Below are 22,916 nucleotides of genomic sequence, written 5' to 3'. Positions count from 1 at the left end.
GGACGGGTGGATGATACCAGGCCATCATATCGTGTTCGTTTGGAGGTTTACTTTAAAGCTCATAACATCGCAGGCGAAGCAAAGAAACGGGCACTCTTGATATCGCCACTAACGAACAGTGCAGTGGGAGTCATTCAGGGGCGTTGCCACCCGAAGAAAGTCAACGAGCTCAGCTACGACGAAGTTGCCGGGTATTTGGAAGAACATTACACCCCGCATGTCAACGAGACCGCGGCAAGGTATGCCTTCTTCATGCGAACAAAAAAGGCTGGTGAGTCTGTTCAGGACTTCATTGTCGAAATCAGGCGGCTGGCGGAGAAGTGCAATTTCGGGACATTGTTAGAGCGCATGCTGAGGGACCGAATTGTGTGTGGCGTGCACGATGAAGACGTCAGGCGACATTTATTGATGCAACGAAAGCTCACGCTAAAACAGGCAGAATGCTTTGCTATTTCGGCTTGAGACACCACAGAAAACGCCCAAAATAATGCATTCTACCGACCAAGGTGCGGTAAATTTCGCACGCCAGAGGAACCGTACTAAGAAATTGCGACCGAAACTGAATACTCGCAGCCGCTGTGGTTGGTGTGGTAGCGAGAAACATGTAGCAGAGGCTTGTAAACACCTGCGCACGGTGTGCCACAGGTGCGGCAAACGAGGCCACTTGAAACGAACGTGTCAGTCAGTCACGTCGGGTCACCGACAGAGCTCACATGCGGATGTACGACGGCAAGGGGTGTAAGCAGTGACAGCGGAAGACTGCTCAACTTCGGATGATAGTGAGGCTTTCAGGCTTCGGATGATAGTGAGGCTTTGTCATTAAGAAGCAAGCATCGGCAAGGTGAAACCCATTTACAAAGTAGTAACCTGGGATAGCGTTCCTCTGACAATGCTGGTGGTCACTGGATCACCTGCAAGCATCATTTCAGCATCGGTGTTTCGGAAGTACAAAACGAAGTGGCCGCCATTGCGAAAAATGCAGCTAAAACTGTCCTGCCTATTGGGCGAACTTCCAGTGCTTGGACAGCTACTCATGACAGCCAGATGCGACGACAAATATATGCAAGGCACAGTCATAGTGGTTGACAGCACGGGACTATCATTATGAGGCAGAGACACGATAAAGGCTTTTAATGAAATCGGAGTTTCCATGCTGACAAACGTCGTCTCGAGCGTGCACCCAATTAAATTGAATGAAGCCAACACGTAACTAAAGGCCCTGCTCAGCAAATATGCTGCTGTCTTTGTTCGCGGTCTTGAACTTTGTAAGGGACCGCCGGTGACACATAGTGGTTGACAGCACGGGACTATCGTTATGAGGCAGAGACACGATAAAGGCTTTTAATGAAATTGGAGTTTCCATGCTGACAAACGTCGTCTTGAGCGTGCACCCAATTAAATTGAATGAAGCCAACACGTAACTAAAGGCCCTGCTCAGCAAATATGCTGCTGTCTTTGTTCGACTTTGTAAGGGACCGCCGGTGACAAAGTAGTTCCGTGGTTTTTCAAGGCCCGCACCGTACCTTACGCTTTGCGGGACAAGATGTCAGAAGCACTGGATCAGCTAGTAGCCCAAGACGTCATTACACCCGTGAAAACTGCCGAGTGGGCAACACCAGTGGGCAACACTAAAGAAGGATGGGTCGCTCAGAATCTGCGGAGATTTTCGGATGACTGTCAACGTGGCCAATGTGACGGAGCAGTACCTGTTGCCGCGAGTGAACGACATTTTTGCAAAGCTGAACGGCGGGCACGTTTTCACAACGTTGGACCAACGCCAGGCTTACAACCAGTTACCGTTGAATGAAGACTCCATAAAATAGCAGCATTGAACATGCGAAATGGTCTTTTCTGTTTCAAACAGTTGCCTTTTGGTGTGAGTTTCGCACCAGCCATGTTTCATAGATGGATGAATGCATTTCTGAGCAATATTCCAGGAGTACAGGTGTATCTGGATGATATCAATGTCGGGGAAAAACGAAGTGACATGTCGCGGCTGCGTCAAGTCTTTCAGAGATTATGGGAATATGGCCTGCGGTTGCACAAGGAAAAAATCCAGGTTTCGACAAGGCGAGATTCCTTTTCTAGGCCATCGTATCAACGCTAACGAACTTCGACCGAAAGACGAGAACATCAAGGCCAATCGCGAAGCGCCGGAGCCGACATCAGTGAGTGAGCTGAAAGCATTTTTGGGTCTTGTGAACTATTACGGCAAATTCTTGCTGAACCTAGTGACCACACTGGCACCATTGTACATGCTTCTCCAAAAAGGGGCCAGATGGTAGTGGAAGCAGGAGCACAAAGAATGGTTTCGAAAAGTTAAAGAGGCAATAGAAGCGTCCAAGTTTTTTTGGCCCATTTTGATCCTGATAAGCCGTTGAAGCTAGAGTGCGACACGTCCCCAGTAGGTGTTGGAGCAGTTTTGTCCCATCGTGTCAATGGTGTTAATTACCCGATTGGCTTCCGTTCCAGAAAACACTTACAAAGGCAGAATGTAATTCTTCAAAGTTGTAAAAAGAGGCCCCAGCACTTGTGTTCAGGGTTTCACGGTTTAAAGACTACTTGTACGGTCATAAGTTTGTCTTGGTGACTGACCATAAACCTCTTACTGGGTTATTAAATCCAAGAAAGTCGATACCACCGATGGCAGCCACTCAGATTCATCGTTAGGCCTTGTTTCTCTCTAACTACAGCTATACAGTGCAGTATCGTAAGGGCAGTGAACATTCAAACGCAGATGCCCTCAGCCGGTTGCCTCTGCCGGTTACAAAGCCACGGGAAGGCCATTCCGATGAACGGGAGTATGTTTTGTTTGCCCAATCGATAAAGTAAACAGCTATGTGCGTCCGAGAGATGAAACAAATGATCGATCGAGACCCTACTCTTCAACAGGTCAGAGAGTGGATTTTACAGGGATGGCCGCGGTTCCGACCCCAACACCACGAGCAGTGCCGGCCATACTTCAACAGAAGGACGGATCTGACCGTAAGTCACAATTTGGTGTACTGGGACCATCGCATTGTTGTACCCGTAGCGGAAAGAAGACGCTCACTAAGCCTGCTGCATGAAACTCATCCCGGTATAGTTGCCATGAAGAGTATCACCAGGACGCTATTCTGGTACCCGGGACTAGACTCTGACATTCAGCGACTGGTCAAATCATGTGATGTTTGTGCATAGGCTTCCGCGACGCCGCCTGCTCAGGTGCCTGTATCCTGGCCAGCAACCGGCGAGAGCTGGAGCTGGCTGCATGCCGATTTCCCCAGGCCAGTGGACGACCACATGGTCTTGGTCATCGTAGACTCGGAAACGAAATAAATTGAAGCGGTGCCAATGAAAACTACCACATTTGAAATTACCATCAGAGCTCTTCGTTCAATATATGCTTGGTTCGGGCTTCCAAAAACGTTCATGTCAGACAATGAACCACAGTTCGTGAGCTCGTCTTTGCGGGAGTTCTTGGCACGTAACAATATACAGCAAATAACAACAGCACCCTATCATCCGCAATCAAGTGGCTTAGCCGAGAGAGAGGTGCGCACGCTCAAGGAAGGATTAAAAAAAAATCCGGGATTTGACTTGATAACAAGATTGGATCAATTTTTGTGCAGATACCGCCGAACTCTGCAAGAAGATGGGAAGTCACCGGCAAAACGTTTGCTGGGTTACCAGATCAGAACAAAGATAGACAGCATCAAGCCCAAAGAAAAGCATGCTGATTGTTTGCAACAACAAGGACAAGAAAGTTCAATGAAGGTGACCCGATTTGGATGCGCAGTTTTGGAAGAAGTCGAAGGTGGATTCCAGGAGTAGTGCAAGACCACCAAGGTTCAAGAATGGTGACTGTGGATTGTGCTCAAGAACTGCACCGATGGCATCTAGATAAACTGAGACATCGAGCAGAATCGGTGGACAGTGACCGTGGCAGAAAACAAAAGCAGGAACCAGTCGAAGGTACCGCCAAAGCTGTGCAAGAAAGCCCGAAAAAAACGGTGACAGGATCAGCCTTCCCAACACCACCACTCCTGCAAAGATCAAGTTGGCCACGGAAACCACCTGAACACTATGGCTTTTAAAAGGGGAGAGATGATGTGTCAGCGCGATGCAGTGTTATCAAGGCACGTCATAACAACGTCACAGGCATTTAGTATATATACAAGCTGCTCAACAAACCATCATTCTTGTTGCGTTATCTGGCTTCCTTGTAGTATCTGGACAGCGACATAACACTCACCATTCCAATTTGTTATGCCATACCAATTTTGGTATAGATCCCATTATCGAAGCGGCCAGGAGAGCTAAGAGTCGTAGACGGCTTGATTTATTGACAGACAGACCAACCGCAGGCAAGCAGGCAGGCAGGCAGGCAGGCAGACAGGTACGCTAAAAGTCGCCGAAGTTCTGAAAGAAATGCTTCACATTTAAAACGCGGGTAGGGGGGAGCTGTTGTGTAGTGTTGTGCTGTTCTGTTCAGTTTCCTTTTCGGTTTCAGCTGCGAGGTGGCACCGCACACGGTAGCAATGTATTGTGATGTGCATCGCTAAGGTGCATATGAGGCGTGTGTGGATAGTTGTAAATAAATCAGTTGGTGACGAGCATTTGTTCGAGGCAGACGTTTTCTTCCCTCGGCGCTTCACACACAAGTCGTGGGTGGCTGCTGCCAGCAGCATCGGCGTGCTGTGGCGCTTCGTTCTTCTTTTTCATCAGCGTCATGGCCACATCAACCCCGACACAACAATAGCGTCGAGGTGAAGTACGAACAGTTTCCTTTGTAATCTCTTTCTTGGAAGGTTAGAACCATACTGTTTTCACTTGTATGGTTGCTTTCTTGATGTTGTGCCACTGCCACCACTGCCACTACTGCTGTATCAGTGTATTGTGTTAGTGTACCGTGTACTATCGTACTGAATTAGCGCTACTGTATTGCCACTATGTCGAAAGAATATTTAAGACTTCTTCAGGGGTTCAAGGACGAGCTCAAAACTGAATTTAGGACGTTTAAAGAAACTATCAAAAGAAGTATGTGCACAGACAAACGCAAAGTTCATGGGGAGCTGCAGGAAATTAAAAAAAAGTTTGGATTTCCCTAATAAAAGCCTTGAGGAATCCAATTGTCTGGTTGCAACTGTTGTTGCTGAAAACAAAGCTATGGTAAAAGAAAATGAAGGACTGCATTAGAGTAAGCCTCCTTGAGAAGAATCTTGGTGAATGCCAGGAAAATCTGGTCGAAGTCTAACAGTATTCTAGAAACAGAAATTAGGAAATAAAGGGCGTGTTGCAAAGTCCCAATGAAAGCACTCCAAAACTCCCGAAGAGATTAGGTGACACCGTTGGCGAAGCTGTCACAAGTGCTGATATAGAGGTATACCACCAAGTGAACACCCGTGACAAAAAGAACATGAACACTATCGTACAATTTCAAAGGTGGAGCAAGCGTGATCAAGTGCTGTAAAAAGCACGAAAGAAACGATTAACTAACAATCATCTTGGCCTGTCATCCACAGGAGAAGCTCCCGAAGACCCACCAATTTAAATTATTAAGCACCTCTGCCCACATCTCAAGAAACGTTTGGGAGAGATGACCGCGTGCTAGCACAAATGTGGGTGGAAATAGGCATGGTCTACAAACGGATCCATTTACGCTCGTCAAACTGACACGTCACCTGTCCTGCTAGTTCAGCGTGAAAGCAATATTGATAAGATCACCACGTAACATTCCAACCTTTTCTAAGCATTACTGCTGTGTCTGAACGATGATGAACAGTGCGATTCTCCCAGTGCACAGTGTGCAAATTACAGCAGAAATAAAACCCAATAACTTGGTTAAACTTTTACACATCAACGCTAAATCAATTAGATCAAAAAGTGATGACATATTGACATTTATCTATTCGTGTAATACGACGTTTGATGTAGTTATGTTTACCGCAACATGGTACGATAATGCAACTAAGCATTTTGTGTTACCCGAGTACAAACATTTTTTTTTAAATCAGAAAAATAAACTAGAGGTGGTGGTGTAACCTTGCAAACTAGTTTTTCTGGATTTCAGTTGGTTCATGACTACACAATTACCACGGGAAACTACAAGATTTTGTGCATTAGGAAAAACTCCCAAATGTTGCCGTTTGTTTATTGACCACCACATGGTAACATACGCGAATTTCTTAGTTTTTTTCGACAAACTGCTCTTGTTTGCGAGCAGCAATGCATATAGCCCAACTATAGGTGGGAATTTGAACATTGATATGTTAAAAAACTCAGTGTCTGCGATTGACTTGCTACTCACACTGCAATGTAATGGTTTCCGCAATGAAATCACTACGCCAACTCGTGTTACCACTGCATCTACATCTTTGCTTGACCTCTTCATCACAAACACTGTCACTGAAAAAGTAATTTCCCACGTCATAGTTTCCAACTTCAGCGATCATTTGCCAATCATGCAAAACAATCAATTTGCCAATCACTTCAAAAGCAATCAACGCCTAAAAAAACGAAATGAAAAGAAAACGTACCGAGATATATCAACACATACACTCGAAAATTTTAGACAAAGACTTTTGCTCATTGATTGGAGTGAGGTAAATGTAAATGTATATAATATGTACAATAAGTTTCTGAACATATTTAAGCAGTGTTACTACGCTTACTTTCCAGTGCCAAAAGGATCGCAAACCATGGATCACCAGAGACTTGCTTAAATTAATCAACGACAAAAACAGGTTGTTTGAGGCGTTTCTTATGATGCGCAACAGCGAAAAGCTGCATGAATTTAAAAATTTTAGAAACAAATCGAACAAAGCCATTTCGAAACCAAAGAAAGAATATTTTAGAACAATTTTTTATAAGGACTGCCTACGAAAGAGTGAGCTGGTCTGGAAAAAAAAAAATAATCTTTTGAATAGAAAGCCAGTATCAGGTACCGTTGATTGAATGGTGGTTGACAATGTGACACTAAGCAGGGAAACACTTGCGAACAGTTTCAATAACTTTTTTGTAGAGATAGGAAGCACTGGTACTTGCCCAGTTACCTCAGTAGATGTTCCAAGGTGACCACAGTCTTCCTTTTTTCAGCCTACTTTTGTTTCTGAGGTGATTACTCTTTTTTCCGGCCTTCGGAACAGCCGTAGCCCTGATGCAGACGGATTAGTAAATAAACCTGTTAAGTATGTACTAGATTTAATCGCTCCTGTCATTGCAAACATATTTGACAAGGCTATGCCAAGCGGCGTTTTTTCAAGTCGCATGCGAATTGCTAGAGTCAAAGTAATTCATAAAGGCGAAGACAGAAATAGTCTCTCAAGCAATTGTCCAGCCTCAATATTGCCAGTGTTTTTGAAAGGCCTTGAGAAAGTTATTGACACCCACGCCGAGAGCTTTAGTGAAAGATACAATCTTTTTAACTACCTATCAGTTCGGATTTAGAAAAAAATCGCTCCTCAGAGAATGCACTCTTGCTTCAAAAAGAGCTCATATTAGCAAACATAGAAAAGAAAATGTTGACAATTGGACTGTATCTCAATTTTAGCAAAGCCTTTGACCGTGTCAATAATAATATTCTCTTACAGAAAATGAAATGCTATGGATTTCGGGGAGTCCCATCACAACTTCTTCCCTCTTGCCTACACGGTAGACTTCAATTTACCGAATCAGGCACTCACAAATCACACATGAGGCGTATCTCTTGTGGAGTACCACAAGGGAGCACTTTAGGCCGAATACTTTTCTTTTACATAAATGATATCATAAAATTAAACATCACTTGTCAGTTCATCATTTACGCTGATGATTACACCGTACGTATTTTTTAAAGGCCAGGAACTCTGTAGCATTCAAGCTGAAGCAAGCACGTTCAGCGCGAAGCTGAATTACTGGTGCAAGGCGAACAGCCTTGTATTATATGAAGCCAAAACTAAGTATGTTGTATATCGTGCTTGCGGAACACTGGCTGTAGTACCTGAGGAGCTTGTCCTAGGTCCGTTCGCTATTCACATTGAAAAATGCGTTAAAATACTTGGCGTCGTCTTCCACGAGCACATGTCATAGAATGACCAAGTAAATGCAGTTACATTGAAATTGGTTAGGTACGTAGGACTAATTAACCATCATCGACACATACTACCATCTACAATGGAAAGGTTTCTTCATGATGCACTTTTTAAGTCCAATCTAAGTTACTGCTTCCTGGTGTGGGGTAAAACTACAGCCCGTAACATGTCAAAACTGAGTGTGTAATAAAAGAAAATGGTTCGAATGATTTCACATGCTCCCTATCTAGAATACACCACCCCTCTTTTCAAACAGTATCGGACCGTTAAAATATCAGATCTTTATACTTTCAAATTGCTCAGCTGCTATAAAAAGGCAGCACTTGAAAAATCGGACGCATTTCTTCAACTCGCGAACCTGAAACAAAACGAAGTTTTTTATCACGTCCGATATCAACCACCTTAAGACGTTCCATTCTCACACACGTACTATAGAACGCAACGCATCCGACACACCACCCCAACAACATTAAATTACTTGGAAATGCAACGAACAGATAATTTTTTCCGCACCAAAAAATAAGAGGCCTGTTTATGAAATCATTCTAACCTGCCTTTCATAACATTGGAATATACACGTATTTTGCAAGTTGTTTTTCTTTCATTATTCATATACTCTGCATATATGTCTATGTCTATAACACGTGCGTGCATATTTGTATTGGTTTGCACATTGTACTTTGTAACGCATACTTGAAGTGTTTAGCATTTTTCTTTGATTCTCTAAGATTAAATACTGACGTTTTACTGCTGATGGGTTGCTAAGGCTTTGTCTGTCAAGCTGTTATTGAACAGCTTTCTTCCCGGTGACCTTTTTTCACCACAAATATTTGCTTTTTTGGTGAAAATAAAGTTCTTTGATTGATTGATTGATTTTTTCCCGTCTGCCTCAATAACCCCATTCTGCTGCGACGCTGTTTCGATGTTTCCCACCATCGCTCCTTCGTTCTCCATAGCTGTCGCCGTTTCGCACCTTTTTTTTTTTTGTCTTTTCCTCGTCGAGCAACTCCGCGTTTATTCATGAATGCTGCGAACATTCTTTTTCTTTTCACGTTGGCGTTTCTCATTTCATGTTGGGCTTTTTTTCTCTTTGGTGTAGAGCAGTGGTTCTCAAATGGGGTCCGCAGACCCTAGAGGGTCAGCGAAGCCATTTCTATGATCAGGGAAACACTCAACCACATTTTTCTTTAAACGTGACTGCGCCACGTTTTGATGAACTGTCCAAAATAAAGTCATGTGGCACATTTGTTTGATGTTTTTGGTAGCGATAAAAGGCATCTGTTTCACGCTCCAGTTGTGTTATTTACCTACGTACTCCCCCCTTCCTCCCCTTCGCTGCAAGAAGTCCCCTATCACTTCCACCAGTCCACAAGGGGTCTCCAACACATCCGTGGCTGAGAACCACTGGTGTAGAGTTTTCCTGGTCACAATGATGTCTCCCATACCTACCACTTTTTCTCTCCACGTTCGGGAATCCCCTGATCCTTTGGGCTGATTGGAAGTTCATTTTCTAAGCATACGTGGATGCTGTCTGTGAAGACGCCCACAAGTCAGAGCGGGGGAAAGCCCTGATGCTTAACGTGTTTGGCCCCACCAGCCTGAAATTCTTTCAGACTTTGAGTTTTGCCAAGGCGTCAGGGATGCCTGCATCGGCTGATGTATTCCAAGTCGCAGTCGCATTGTTCAACAACCATTTAAAAGATGCGTCCTGCGATTAGGTTATGCACCTCCGCTTCCAAGAGCGGCGTCATCTCCCTGGTGAAGTCGTTGTAGACTTTGTAGCTAGTCTCCGGTCGCTAGCCATGTCCTGCGGGTTCGGCACGCTCGAAAATGACATGATCAGGCAGCAACTCTTTATTTGCATCGCTTCACAAAATGTCCATTGCAGGCTCCTTCAAAAAGGCTCGTCCATTACCCTCTCAGAAGCCCTCTCAATTGCACGAGACGATGAACTTGTGCAATCAGTTGGAGCAGTTCACTCCGCGTTCTGTGCAGCGAATTTCTGCTGCATAACCTCATGGTGCCCATTCATTTCCCGGGTCGCACCTACATGGAGGCCCTTCTTCGTCTTGGTGAGAAAGCCAAGATGGCTCCCCTTCGTCCCAGCTTCAACGCGGCGCACAACATGGCTGCCCTTCCGCCTCGTGCCGCGAGGAAGCCTTGAAAATGGCGCGTCCGCGCCTTCAACTTTGCCTTTTCAAAGCCAACAGCGAGCTCCTACCTCAATGCAACATTCTTCTGCACAGTTGCTGCCTGCCTTTAACTTCCATTGTGGATCAGTTCGCCACTTAGGAAGTTTCGCTCAATGTCCGGCTCGGAACCGAATTTGTCTGGCGTGCGGTAAACGCGGACGTCATCAAGCCGTATGCAATTCGGCCTGACGTCAAGATGCAGCCGTTTTCTGACTTCCTGCAACGGCCAAGCAAATACGGTCACCGTCCTAAGTGTGGCTGGTTGCCACACAATGTTTGTGCCTTCCATTCTAGCAATCGTAGGCAATATTCCCCTGACTTTTCTCCTGAACAATGGTGCATCCGTCTCTTTCATTGGCGTCGCTGATTTTTATAGACATTTTTCAGACGTTAGGCTTTCCGCTTCACACATTGTTCCGTAGAAGTATCCCAAAGAAACAATAATTAATTTTGAATCTTTCACAATGCAAATCGAGTATTGCAGTCATACTGCATCTGTCACTTTCTACGTCACTTCACATGGCAACTCCCTTCTTGGTCGTGATGCTATCAATGCATTATCCATAAACATTCTCAGTGCTTCCATGACTTGTGCCCAAGTCGACGTGCAACCTGATCTTCCAGCCAATGCACCCAGTGAATTCCGTCAAGTGTTCACCACTGAACTGGGTTGTGTGCACGGCTTTGTGCATAAAGTGATGCATCGACCTAATGTGTGTCCCGTTCATGCCAAGCTTCAACGCCTTCTTCTTCTGCTCCGTGAGCAAGTTTCTGAAGAAATGTCCCATCTTCAAGCGAGCGGAATCATCAAGCCTGTCTTCGCTTCCAACAGGGTGTCTCCACTTGTCGTGGTAAAGAAAAAGAATGATTCCCTCTGCCTTAGACTTACGTGGACTTATGGGAACCAAACAAGGCAATCTTCGTTGACGGGTTCTCGCTCCCACACATCGAAGAGCTTCTTCAACAGCTGTCTGGAGTGGCATGCTTTTCAAAGTTGGACCTTGCGTCCACTTATCATCAAGTGGAACTTATTGCAGTAGAGACATTTGTTTATCACGATGGGTTGTTTCATTTTCGCCACGTGTTCTTTGGGCTAGCTCGCGTCTGTACCTGCTGTGTTTCAGAAAATGATGTCTATAACACTTAAAGGTTGAAAAGGTGCACTGTGCTACTTAGACGACATATCGAAATCACGAAAAACACGATGCAAACTTACATGCAGTTCTTTCCCCTATTAGTGAAAAAAAAAAAGTGAATGCGGTATGAACCTAATAACAAATGTATTCCTGCTGTGAGTGAATTGCAATTTTCGGGTTCCCGCAGCTTAACTCCTGTTGATTCAAAAGTTCAGGCCATTTTGAATGCACCCCGTTCTACTAGTGCCAAATCGTTGCAGTCATTTCTTGGTCTTATTGGTTACTATGCAAAGTTTGTGCCACATTATGCAGATGTGGTTGAACCACTGCACCTTCTACCTAGGCAAGGACAGCTTGGTCGGCTGAGCCTTAACAGAGCTTCATTAGAATCAGGTCAATCCTGGCCTCCAAGCCAGTTATCAGTGTTTTCAATCAGAAGCTGCTTATCACAGTGATGCCACCCAGGTCTTCTGATTTGGAGCAATTTTTGAAGCAGCAAAATTATCAGTTTGGAGCACTTTGAAGTAGCAAAACTTTTCCTTTGGAGCACTTTAAAGCAGCAAAATTTTCTGTTATGGTACACTTTAAACCAGCAAAATTTCTCATTTTGTAGCAATCTAGAGCAGCTAACTTCAAATCCTAGGGAAGAAGCAAGTTGCATTTACACTCAAGGACATAAAAAATTATTCTGAGGCTCTTGTGAAGAACTAGAAATATTTAGATCAATTGCAAATTTGAAGGAGCCAATCTTAGCCAATCTTAGAAGCACTCTCTATTTCAGTTGATGATGCAAGAATAATGGCGTCACGCTGTTGAACATTCTAGAAAAACTCGTTCAGTGATTATTTCCGTAGCAAATAAACAGAATACTCATTGAATAAAATTTTTGTACTTCACGCCATAATAATATAAATACACCTATGTGGTTATCAGCAGATATCGTAGACAAATGCTGTGACGTACAATGCTAGAGACTCACACAGTCCCAAGTGCATTTCCCCATGATGACTTCAAGAATAAAAAAGCTCCTTTTTCTTCATGACTGATTAGACTGCTGGGTGTAATATGACGTCATTCAGCTAGTCTCAGAAAGCCAACCTCCTCCGGCAGTCTTCTCTCTCTGTGCTACAATTACACAATTTAATAAACTTCATTTTCTTTTTCCAGAAATATTTTATGTGGCTAGGGCGTTCTGTTTATACTCCAAAAACCCCCTACTGTGTTCTCTAGAAAGCTGTGCATAAAAAAAAATCTCACAAGGTACCTTATTGCATACATCTATGACAACTCAAAGGCAAGATCCATTTTGTTTTTAATGAAATAGCGATTACTATATGGATATTCTCTGCTGGTTTTTGCCATTTCCAGGGGTGTAGCCAGAATTTTAAAAAAACATTTATTGGGGGGGGAGGGGTTGCACTTTGCTCTTAAGGGGTAGCAGGCAAAAGGTCATTTTGCGCTATATATGCCATGGCGAAAAAATTTCGGAGGTTTGGGGGAGGGGGAGCACGTTGCCGATGGGCCCTTCCCCTGGCTATGCCATTGGCCATCATGTTTTGTGTACTGTCCCAATAGATAATATCTCCCAGCGCTTCGTGTTTTACACGCGGGTAAAAGCGCACAAGCGTGGGCTACGAACGCGTCTAAAGAAGAGAACACAGCTAAAGCAGAAATAAGCAGAGATAAATTACAGCCGATCTATCTCCTTTCCACTGAAGGCGGATACGATAAAATCATCCTGCATGTAAGGCCTCTCATCAATTGTTACTTAAGCAGAGAATGCACCGCCCATGTCCAAGAGACAGGAAGGACCGAGCTAGGATTGCGATGGGGGGGGGGGGGGGGGGAGCATTGTTATAAACTTTGACTTTAAAGGAGTGATCGCTGGCGCATGCGTTACGGCTGGTATACCCTCCTACCTTCTACTCTCAACACGAACAGACTGTGCGAAAAGTGCTTTGCTTTCTAGAGCGACCATATAAGGGTATGCACTGAGCCTTGATCACAAGGCAGCCACACCATCATCGTGTCATTTCAGAGATCCATTCGTACGTGCCGTTCGTGCTGTACAGATAGAATCACACTGGTCTAGAGCAGCGGAGCGCGTGCCTGTCGACACTGTTGTTGGCTGCGGCTTCTATCTCACGTTACCTACAAGCTTCTGTTAATGCTTACATTATAGGACAAGATCTCAACCCCCAGTATGACCATGTTTGATATTATTACGGCGTCTTTCTTTACATATTTTTGAAGAAAACGCAAGCTGGAGTGGCCGGCCAGGTGCTCTAGGCATGTCTGATTTCATCTGCACGTGCATCGGCGTGCAAGAGATGTTCCGGGCGTCTATAGTCACCCAAGTCGCGGATATCGAAACCACACGTGCAGCTAGTTTCTGTGATTGCGCAGACCTTGGAAATGGAAACCCTGCCGCTAGCGCTTCTCAAAGATTACATCAGGCATTTATATGGTATAACAATACAATTTGTTGGTATCGCATTCATTACTAAGAGTGTAAGTGAAACTAACAAATTATATCTTTTAGATCTGATATCGCGTGACTCAAAAGAACGCTGGCTAAAAGGACAATGATCACTCTATAATTGCCGATGCTTTTGTTCTGTCAGTTATCTGAACACGAGGTAGCTGTTAGTCACACAGAAAGTTCACGAGCAGTCTCATTATGCCTCGAGATAGCGCGCGCCAGCAACTGCACCCTTCAAGCGACCCAGCAGCCTCCCCTCCCGCTCTCTTCAAAACGAAGCAATGAATGCGATGTCGTGGTGTTCAATTTTTTCTTTTTTTTATCCCCAGCTATTGACCCTGGAAAGCCAGAGACGGACGCGTAACAAGGTGTAGCTTTATAGGCCTTCCGACACCAGAGACACCAGGGATGGCCTCACTTCTGAAAGCTGCACGTATTAAAACCGAATTGCCTCTGCTACAACTAGGAGGCATGTTTTTATTATAGAGATGACACTTAAAAAGAAAGCACGCGAGGATTTTCAATTCTGACCCTAGCAACTTCGAGTTCGAAAGGGCAGGTTCGTTTAGGGGCTTTTACCACCACAGCGATTAAAAACACGGATATGCTGATAGAAGGAATGACGAAAAAGCTATTCTGTAGGCTGATCCATAGATAAAATTTATTAGAGGAAAAGTGTCAATGGGTTCTCACCATTCATATGTTCTTCTGCGGACGCGAAACTCAGTAAATTAGACCGCGATGTCCAGACATAGACATGACAGACATTCTGGTGACAAGCTAGCAGTTATTTGTGAAGAATGCTTTATTACATGCCGCACAACTCTTCAAATGAGCTATCATCAGCGTTCCTGGAACGGACGACGTACGCCAATAAATTGCCAACATAGTTTCACGCTAGCAATTGGACTAGATATCAAGAGCCCCAGCGAAGAGTGTGTTGCGCTGTTAAGCAGACTTGCACAACAGAATTGCGTCGGCACCAAGCGTAACATCTAGGATCTGAAGAAACGCACGACCGCTGCTTATTTAGCATAAGAAAACAGGTACATGATTGTGACTCTGTTGGCCCCGAGAACAAGGTGCAGATGAATTGACACGCCCGTGTGGCTATTGCCAATGATAGACGCTCTCAAATGCGACTTTGGCACTGTTTGGCACAATTTCCGTTGGTATTATCAGAATGACACAGTAAATCTGATTTGGTGCACTTTGCCACAGTTGGCGCAGGAGTGGGATCACTGCTATCATCATCACAACAGATGCACACTATGTTGGACTAGGAGCCATGTTTCAACAACAGTTAAGTGATGAGCTGATCACAATTGCTTTTGCATCTCGCACATTGTGCCTCGCCGAGTGAGGGTACTCAACCGGAGAGTGGGAATCTCTTACGTGTCTCTTTGCTTGTGAAAAATGGCACGTTCATTTGTGGGGTCAGGACCTCACTTTGTGTACAGATCATCAAGCACTCGTTGCTATTCTATCTGCGGGATCCGAAGACCGCCGCCCCCTTCCCATTTCTTGGCGATGTTAAAGACTCATGTATTACGACTTCAGTGTATAGCATAGCCAGGGTGCAAATAAGGTCATTCCAGATGCCTTGTTTTTCCTTGTTGTGTCTCCCTCTTCAGATACCGGTTACTGAAGAGCGGGATGAAGAAATTATTTCTTCAGTTACTTCTTGCATTACCAAAGCTGACCTTAAGGCTGTCACTGCTGCTGATTCGACATTGTCTCAAGTTCTTACAGTAAGTACATGAAGGATGGCCTTTAAAAGTGCTCTTTCATCTGAATTGTTGCCTTTTTTCAGTGTCAGACATGCATTGTCTTGTGTTGAAGACTGGCTTTTTTATGGTGAGTCGGTGATTCTACCAGCTTTTCTCTGGCACAAGCTTATTCAGCTTGCCCATGAGTCACAACCTGGCAGTGTTTGCACTAAACAGACCCTTTGTGAGAAACAGGTTGAACATGCTGTGTACAACTGCCACATATGTCAGGTGGCAGATAAGCCTGCCAAACCTTCATTTGTTCCTTTGCAGCCTGTTCCGTGGCCTGATCGGCCTTGGCAAAAGCTTGGTATGGACAGCATTGGTCCCTTGCATAATGTTCCATAAAATGCTCAATTCGTTATTTCCCTCACTGACTCGCTCTCCAAGTGGCCTAAAATCTGTTACACGCATATTGTAACTTCTGAAGTTTTTATCGAGTTTCTGTCTTCTATTTTCAACAGAGAAGGTATTCTTGATTGTCAAAGACAATGGCCCGCAGTTTCAGTTTCTCCAGTTTGCGACTTTTCTTTCACAATGACACATTCAACATGTGAATTCGTCGTTCTTCTAGCCTCAATCGAATGAACAAATTCAATCGTGTATTAGGAACACATTCACATTGCACTATATGGAAAGCGCCCCTCAAGCAAGTCTTCACTGAATGCTTGGCTTCGTACAGGTTTTCACCGCAAAGACCACAGGAGTGTCTCCTGCTCAACTTCTTGATGGTAGACTACCTCGAGTTGCTCTCAACAAAGTTTCCTTACATCGCGACACTCCAGTTCCCCCCGAGTCACCAACTTTGACCAGAGTCTTTTCCATCAACAAGCAATGAAACTTTATGTGGACAATCGTCGTGGTGCTAAGCCTCCGAAAGTTCGAGTCAGTGACACAGTCAAAGTTCGTGTGCCAGGCAAGCATCCCAAATATTGAGGCAGGTACAAAGTCTTGGAACAGGTTAGCCCAACTGCCTTTCAGTTGAGTGATGGCAACATATAGAATGCCTCTCGTATCATCATTTTTCATACGGATTCAGCTTCAACGCCTCAAACTTCTGCTCATCACTTTTACATCCCTTCGCAGTACTCGGTAGACAATTGTATGTGGCATCCATGTTCACACCTAGCCGCTTTGCGGACTATGTTTTAGACTAATTGGAAGTTCTTGTATAAAGTGTAACTTTCTTGACCAAAGTGCTTGTTCTATGTACTGTGTATTCTTCGATGTGCTATGCTGGGTATACTGGTTTATTGTATTTTCTTGTGTTTCTTTCGAGGGGCAGATGGTGTTGTGTTGTACTGTTTGGTTTAGTTTCATTTTTGGTTATCGTTGCGAGGTGGCACCTCCCACGCAGCAATGTATTGTGGTGTGCACCGATAGAGTGCATATGAGGCGTATGTGTAAATAGTTGTAAATACATCAGCTGGTGACGAACAGTTGTTCGAGGCGAAACTTTCCTATTTTTAGCGCCCCGTGCCCAAGTCATGGGTGGCTGCCGCAGGCAGCATTGCCGTACTGTGATGCTTTGCTCTTTTTCTTTGTCGTCGTCGTGGCCACATCAACCCCTACACAACATGTTGCTCAAATAGCAACAGTGAACTTTGATTTCAAGAGCGCAGTGGTGATTGCTGGCGCATGTGCTATCTCAGCAAATATTAGTACGCTTTCAACGTGAGGAGACTATGTGAAAAGAGCACCTCTCCCAGGAGCAGCAGTATTTGCTTACACCAGCATTTTGTAGGTTTTGTAGAATTTCCGTGGTACCGGTTCCAAAAGAGTTGGCTGCCATCCTTACTCCGTATAACATTACAATTTGTTCCTACCGCATTCATTAAATTACATTCAACACCCCATATTGTTCGTACCGAAGCTAATCGGGAAACCTACAGTCCCGCAAACTCGCGGCGTGGCGCAAGACAAAAGCACGTGACGAGTCGACCTCCGAAGGTCTGTCGTCACTGTGATATCAGAGTATCCATCAGTATCCATGACACGGTTGTCCGCTTTAAAAGAAGAAAAAGAAAAAAAAAAAGCAAGGCTGAACCTTGTTGGCGACAGCATCATGCACGCGTGTACGACGTCGAAAACGAAAAGTGAACGACATGGGCACTGTGGAAAACTATTCGGTAAAGCGCCCTCACAGGCAGCGCGGCGCCACATATGTCACACTAAGTAAAAGCACTGCCAACGCAAAAGTAGTTTTTTTTTATGTTTTTGGTTTGGAGGGAGGGAGAGGCACATTTGCTCATGCGCCCACGTCGGCAAAAACAGCGGAAAAGCCGGCTCGAGGGGCGCAAGCCTGGCTGCTCATCTCACGCACACCCGCGTGCAATAAGGAGCGCTCGTTCTTGACCGCGAGTCGTCAAGGCCACGAGCACGCCGTTCACGCCGCCGCTGATTTGCGCTTTGCCGCCACAAGACAACCACAAAAAATGCATGCTCGGGCGAAAATGACAAAATCTGGCACGAAATTCCAATATTGTCGGAGGAGAAAATTCGTTATATCAAAGATGTCTCTCGCTGTTACTTTTGTTACGTAAACATTGCAAATACAGGTGCTTCTTTGGAATAACGGTAGGGAATAGAAAAACTTTGTTATATCGAGGAAGTCATTATATAGAGGTTCGTTATAAGCAGGTTTAACTGTACGATATTATAATGCAGCAACTCCCCCAATCTGCAGTACTTGACGACAACTGTTGTGGCTTGGCCGCAGTGGGTACATTTCGGTACGCAGGGCAACTTGCAAACGAAAAAAATCACTGCTATGAGTTATCGCCAGTTCCCTAACAAATGAGAGAGGCTATTACGACATGGCAAACTTTAAACAACAGAGACACACGGGGCGGTGCAGAGACTTTGGTTACTTTGAATAAAATGACAAAAAGCGCATCGCTGGAATGGTTAGAGTAGAGGGCATTGGCGGCATTACGAAAAAGCTGCAAAAATGTTTGTTGCAACCAAGACTATTTTTGGGTCATCAGCGGTCCAATTCCATGTTAACAGATGGACCAATGAAATTCGGCGCAGTTGGCACAAGTTGTGCTCGAATGTGTGCAGCACGACAAAGGCATTTCTAGCAAATTGACGCAGTTAAACCACCGCTGTACCTTTCATGCTCTGCAACTGTCTTAATAATATTTTTATTCTATATTTAATTTATTTTTAAAATACTACAGATGAAAAGTCCAAGCAAGGTGAGCAAGATACATAATAATAACAGAAAACAAGGTTGTGAAGTGTCACTCTGGAATATGGGGGCCCCAACGTAACTGCTGTTTAGTACTGATGCGGAACGCCAGGTGTAGGACAAACCTGTGTTGAACATATTTCTGCAAGCCCTTCTCATGTTTGTAATGATGACGCGCGAGTCCTGGTCTGAGGCAGCTAGCGTGATGGTGACCTCCTCCACATGTGTTATGTCTAGTGCTCTGAATCTGACGCCATTCACTGCAACTTTTTTGTGGATGACCGTGTATCCCCCCTTGGTGAGGGCTACAGGCATTCACGTAAAATAATCCGTGTTTGTTCCCATAGTGGCAGGCCGGTGCCTCCACCCACGCAAGGCACATGCCACTGTGGTGGTTACATGTCATGTTGGCCAGAACAGGGCGAAAGTGCAGAGCATATCTCTAGACTTCTAGGATACGAAAGCGCTCTTCCACCTCTGTTGGGTAGTGGATGTGTGGTTGGGCTGGTAATTAATAGTATGCAAGCCATGCAGCAGAAAGATGACTGCCGCATAATTCTTCTTTTGAATAAGACATATCATGAAATGACACTGAAGATATGTACAAATGTTATACATGCACACACACACACACACTGATGAGTTAATCACCTAACCTTATTTAGGCAACATCCTGTTTGTCCTATGTAACTGCACTCGCACGTTAAAGGCAATCTGTAGACAACACCCATTAAGCATTCTACAAGATTACTTTCGCTTTTTACCACACATGCCTGTTTGTTTATACTCGACATCTCACTAATTAAGGCACTTGTCCGTCAGTCTACCAAGTTAAAAAACCTTGAACGAGGTTGATAAAACCATTTCAACACAATCTAGGCCCAATTTTCTTTAATCCATGAGATATATGTCGCAAATATGAAATAAAACCACTCTTTGCTTTTTTTCCTGTCTTACTTGTTTCTCCTGGCTCTGTTGTTTCACTCTCTGCAAGCACTTTTCACACACTGATGAAATGGCGAAATTCGGAACACCCGCTATGAAGAACCGGTCTGCTAGCACTTTCACATTGTTGGCTGCCAAAAAGACAGGTGAAGCAGCTGCTCTTTTTTAATGACTGGAGACATAATTTAGCACAGGCAGTTTAACACTCCCTAGCTGGTGCTTCTGACCAAAATAATTTGGAAATAATATGTTTTGTTCAGGAACCTCACACGTGAAAGTCAACCCCCTTATCAAAGGTAGTGCCAATGAAATGTTCAGACAGGTCATTTTCATTTCTATTTGTGACTGCACGAAAATCAGGTATTTATTGGTGCCAACCTTTGCTTCAGGCTGCATATGTGTTAGACTGCCATAAAGAAAAACAAGGCAGGCAATTGCAGAGGCATTAGGAAAAATGACAGCAAATGCTAGGCTTAGGTTGCTTTGCATGAAAATAAAATCACACTTTTCAATCTTGTGTTTCTTTGTCTTCCTTCCATCTCGGCAGTGTCTTCTTCCAGCACTCGATAGAAGTTCTTGAAAACCATCTCCCAAACATTTCCATTCTTTTTAAATAAAATCACCATTAGATAGGAGGAAAACCACTATATTATTTTGCCGTGCAACTGCCACACAAGGGTAGCAATTAAAGCTCTGCTTGGCATTACAACTGGGCCTACATTCATGCCTCGTGCAAGCCGTGTGATCATGCATGTCATCACTACCCATGCCTAGAGAGACCTTCTTTTCTACCGGACTGCAGTATCTGCGCATTGTCACCAGCCTGAGAAGACAAGTGCTGCTGCGGCGGCAGGGACACACATAAGTGCAGTGTGCACAGCTTAAGCAAAAAAGGAGGCCGCAATCACAAAAGGTACAAGGGGCGGCTGAGGAAAAAAACCACAAAACAATAGGACCATGCCATGGGACCTAAGGCCAAGCTCTTCTCTGCGTGACACCCACCTGTTTCCGTGGACGTGTGAGGAGCAGAAGGCGAAGCTATAGTGTATGAGTGTGGGGTCAATCATGAGGCCCTTCTCGGCACGAGTGAGCAGGTCCTGCAGGTAGCATAGGTGGCGGAAGCAGCTGCGCACGCAGTAGCGCGCTGCATACTCGTCCAGCACAAACACCTGGCCAGGGCTAAACCAACCCTGCAGCAGAAGAGGAAACAGAGCTGCATCCATGGAAGAGCGGCAGCAAGCGAGGGGCGAGCGCACCAGGGAGCAGTAGGGGTCGCCCAGTCGGTAGTCCAGGGTCAGAGTCTGCAGCATGCGGAACAGGCCGTGGTGGTCGAAGCGGTTTGGGTCGGCCGAGATGAACTCGTCCATACCGTGCTTGCGCGCCCGCTCCGTGTCTGCATCGGGAGGGGGAGTGAGCGGGAGGGAGAAGGGGCAGCAGCCAGGTGACGCTTACCCCCTTGCATTCGTGAAATGGTGGAGTTCTTGCTGGCCAGTGGCTGGATGAGGGGTGTGGGCTTGTGCGACTGGCCCGTGGCCCGGTACATGGCCATTACCCAGAGGTGGCACTCGTTTTCATCCTCACTCGCAAAAGCCACGCTGTCCCCTTCCCGCACAGCATTGAAGAAGAAGCGGCCACCCTCCAGCTCTGCACAGGGATGAAACAACTGCTCCTACCTGGTTGGCTGGACATGCAATGCCCACCTGTGAGTGCCTCCGTGTAGTCGACTGTGTAGCCATCCAGTTGAAGCAGCTCAGTGGGCACGGATGTTTTTTCTCTGAAGCTACACATGGCAAACGTGTACTGTGAAACCTGGAAACATGGGAGAAGTCAATCATCAACTGACAGAACAGGAGCACATTGACATAAAAAGTGCAAAGAGCGTTGCTTCACATTTTTCAAAAATGTGCGATGCTTCCTCATGTTCACAACTTGCCATTGGTTAAAAACTGTTAATAAAGATTTTTCATTGAATGCGCTGGCAAAACAATCAGCAGTAAAAGTACTACAATCTATCAAAACTCACCATGACTAAGCTTGTGCGAATAATGAATTTTAGGTTTGAAGCAAATAGTGATTTTGGTCCAATAATTTTTCCTGAGAAAAATCTAGATAAATTCCAAAAATTAAAAAAAATTAACATAATTGTTATGACCTAACTAGCCTACACAATATATATATTCTTTTCATTTGAAACAAGGCTAGTGCAAATACCATTCTTTTATATTTAAAGGAAGTGCAAAGGCCTTTGAATAGTAGCAAGATTTGACATTTGGTAGAATGCAAGTGATAACCCGTAAAATATGTTCATTTTTAAAATATATGATACTTAGAGCATATGAGCCGGTATAAAAAGCTTTTAAAGGGTTTCTCACAAGATTTGACAATATTGAGTTGACTATTTTGAGCTCACAATCATGTCTGCCAAAACTGACAATGCTGCACGCCTCCAAAATCGGTCGGATTTAAGCTGAGCATAGCTTTCCCTCCTTCTCGTGTGCTCGCACCTAGAGAATGAGGGGATGGCATAGCTACGTAGACGGTAGTACTATGACGTCAGCCCTCTACATCGACTGAGCTCTGACATCGCCAATAGTAGCACGTGACACGCGAAAAGTATTCAACACATGAGTAGTTTGTGCAATTCGTTGCTTGAATAGGTTAATGGAACTTGACAGAAACAATGAGACACACAAAGAAAATATTGCCACGTTTCTTTCCTCAGCTTTTGTTACGCCCCGTTACACTATGTTCTGTGCAAACCGCATTTGCGGTGTTAGAGAAGCTTCGAGGCTGTAGCAGATCGTTTTGTTAAGGTTTTGCCCACTTCGTGAACCTTTCAGATTATTCTGGCACCTACATCGCCACTAGCAATAATGCTACAATGTTCTATGGCAAATGTATAAATGCCAACACGCTTCGCTGCTTTTCAGTTGATCGACGGCCAATGCTCTGTTTACCGCTATCAGTACCAGTGTCTTTCCTTTTGCGTGGCCACAAGTTTGGCTCGAATAAACAGTTTTTTCTTCGACATGGAGTCTGCTCCCTTCGTTCACGTCACGACCCTGTGACATCTGGCAGAGGTGCTGCTTCGTTCATGTACCGGACATACCCGTCAAGCCATGAACCCAGCCCACGTCGCGAAGAAGAC

At 44.8% G+C, this 22,916-nt stretch overlaps 1 protein-coding gene across 1 annotated transcript in view; it reads right to left on the bottom strand.

Moving 5' to 3' along the window:
• Cadps (calcium-dependent secretion activator 1) overlaps nucleotides 1-22,916 on the bottom strand; it is a 721,673-nt gene that overhangs the window by 542,886 nt on the left and 155,871 nt on the right. Inside the window, exons 11-14 of the mRNA XM_075882731.1 lie at nucleotides 21,469-21,577; nucleotides 21,221-21,412; nucleotides 21,025-21,161; nucleotides 20,771-20,958 (exon numbers count right to left, since the gene is read on the bottom strand). Coding sequence (XP_075738846.1) covers nucleotides 20,771-20,958; nucleotides 21,025-21,161; nucleotides 21,221-21,412; nucleotides 21,469-21,577 — 626 coding nt within the window. The remainder of the gene's footprint in view (nucleotides 1-20,770; nucleotides 20,959-21,024; nucleotides 21,162-21,220; nucleotides 21,413-21,468; nucleotides 21,578-22,916) is intronic.

The sequence above is a fragment of the Rhipicephalus microplus genome, unplaced genomic scaffold, assembly GCF_043290135.1.
Source record: "Rhipicephalus microplus isolate Deutch F79 unplaced genomic scaffold, USDA_Rmic scaffold_13, whole genome shotgun sequence".
In the NCBI taxonomy this organism is placed as follows: Eukaryota; Metazoa; Arthropoda; class Arachnida; order Ixodida; family Ixodidae; genus Rhipicephalus; species Rhipicephalus microplus.
This window is presented reverse-complemented; position numbering and strand designations above follow the sequence as displayed.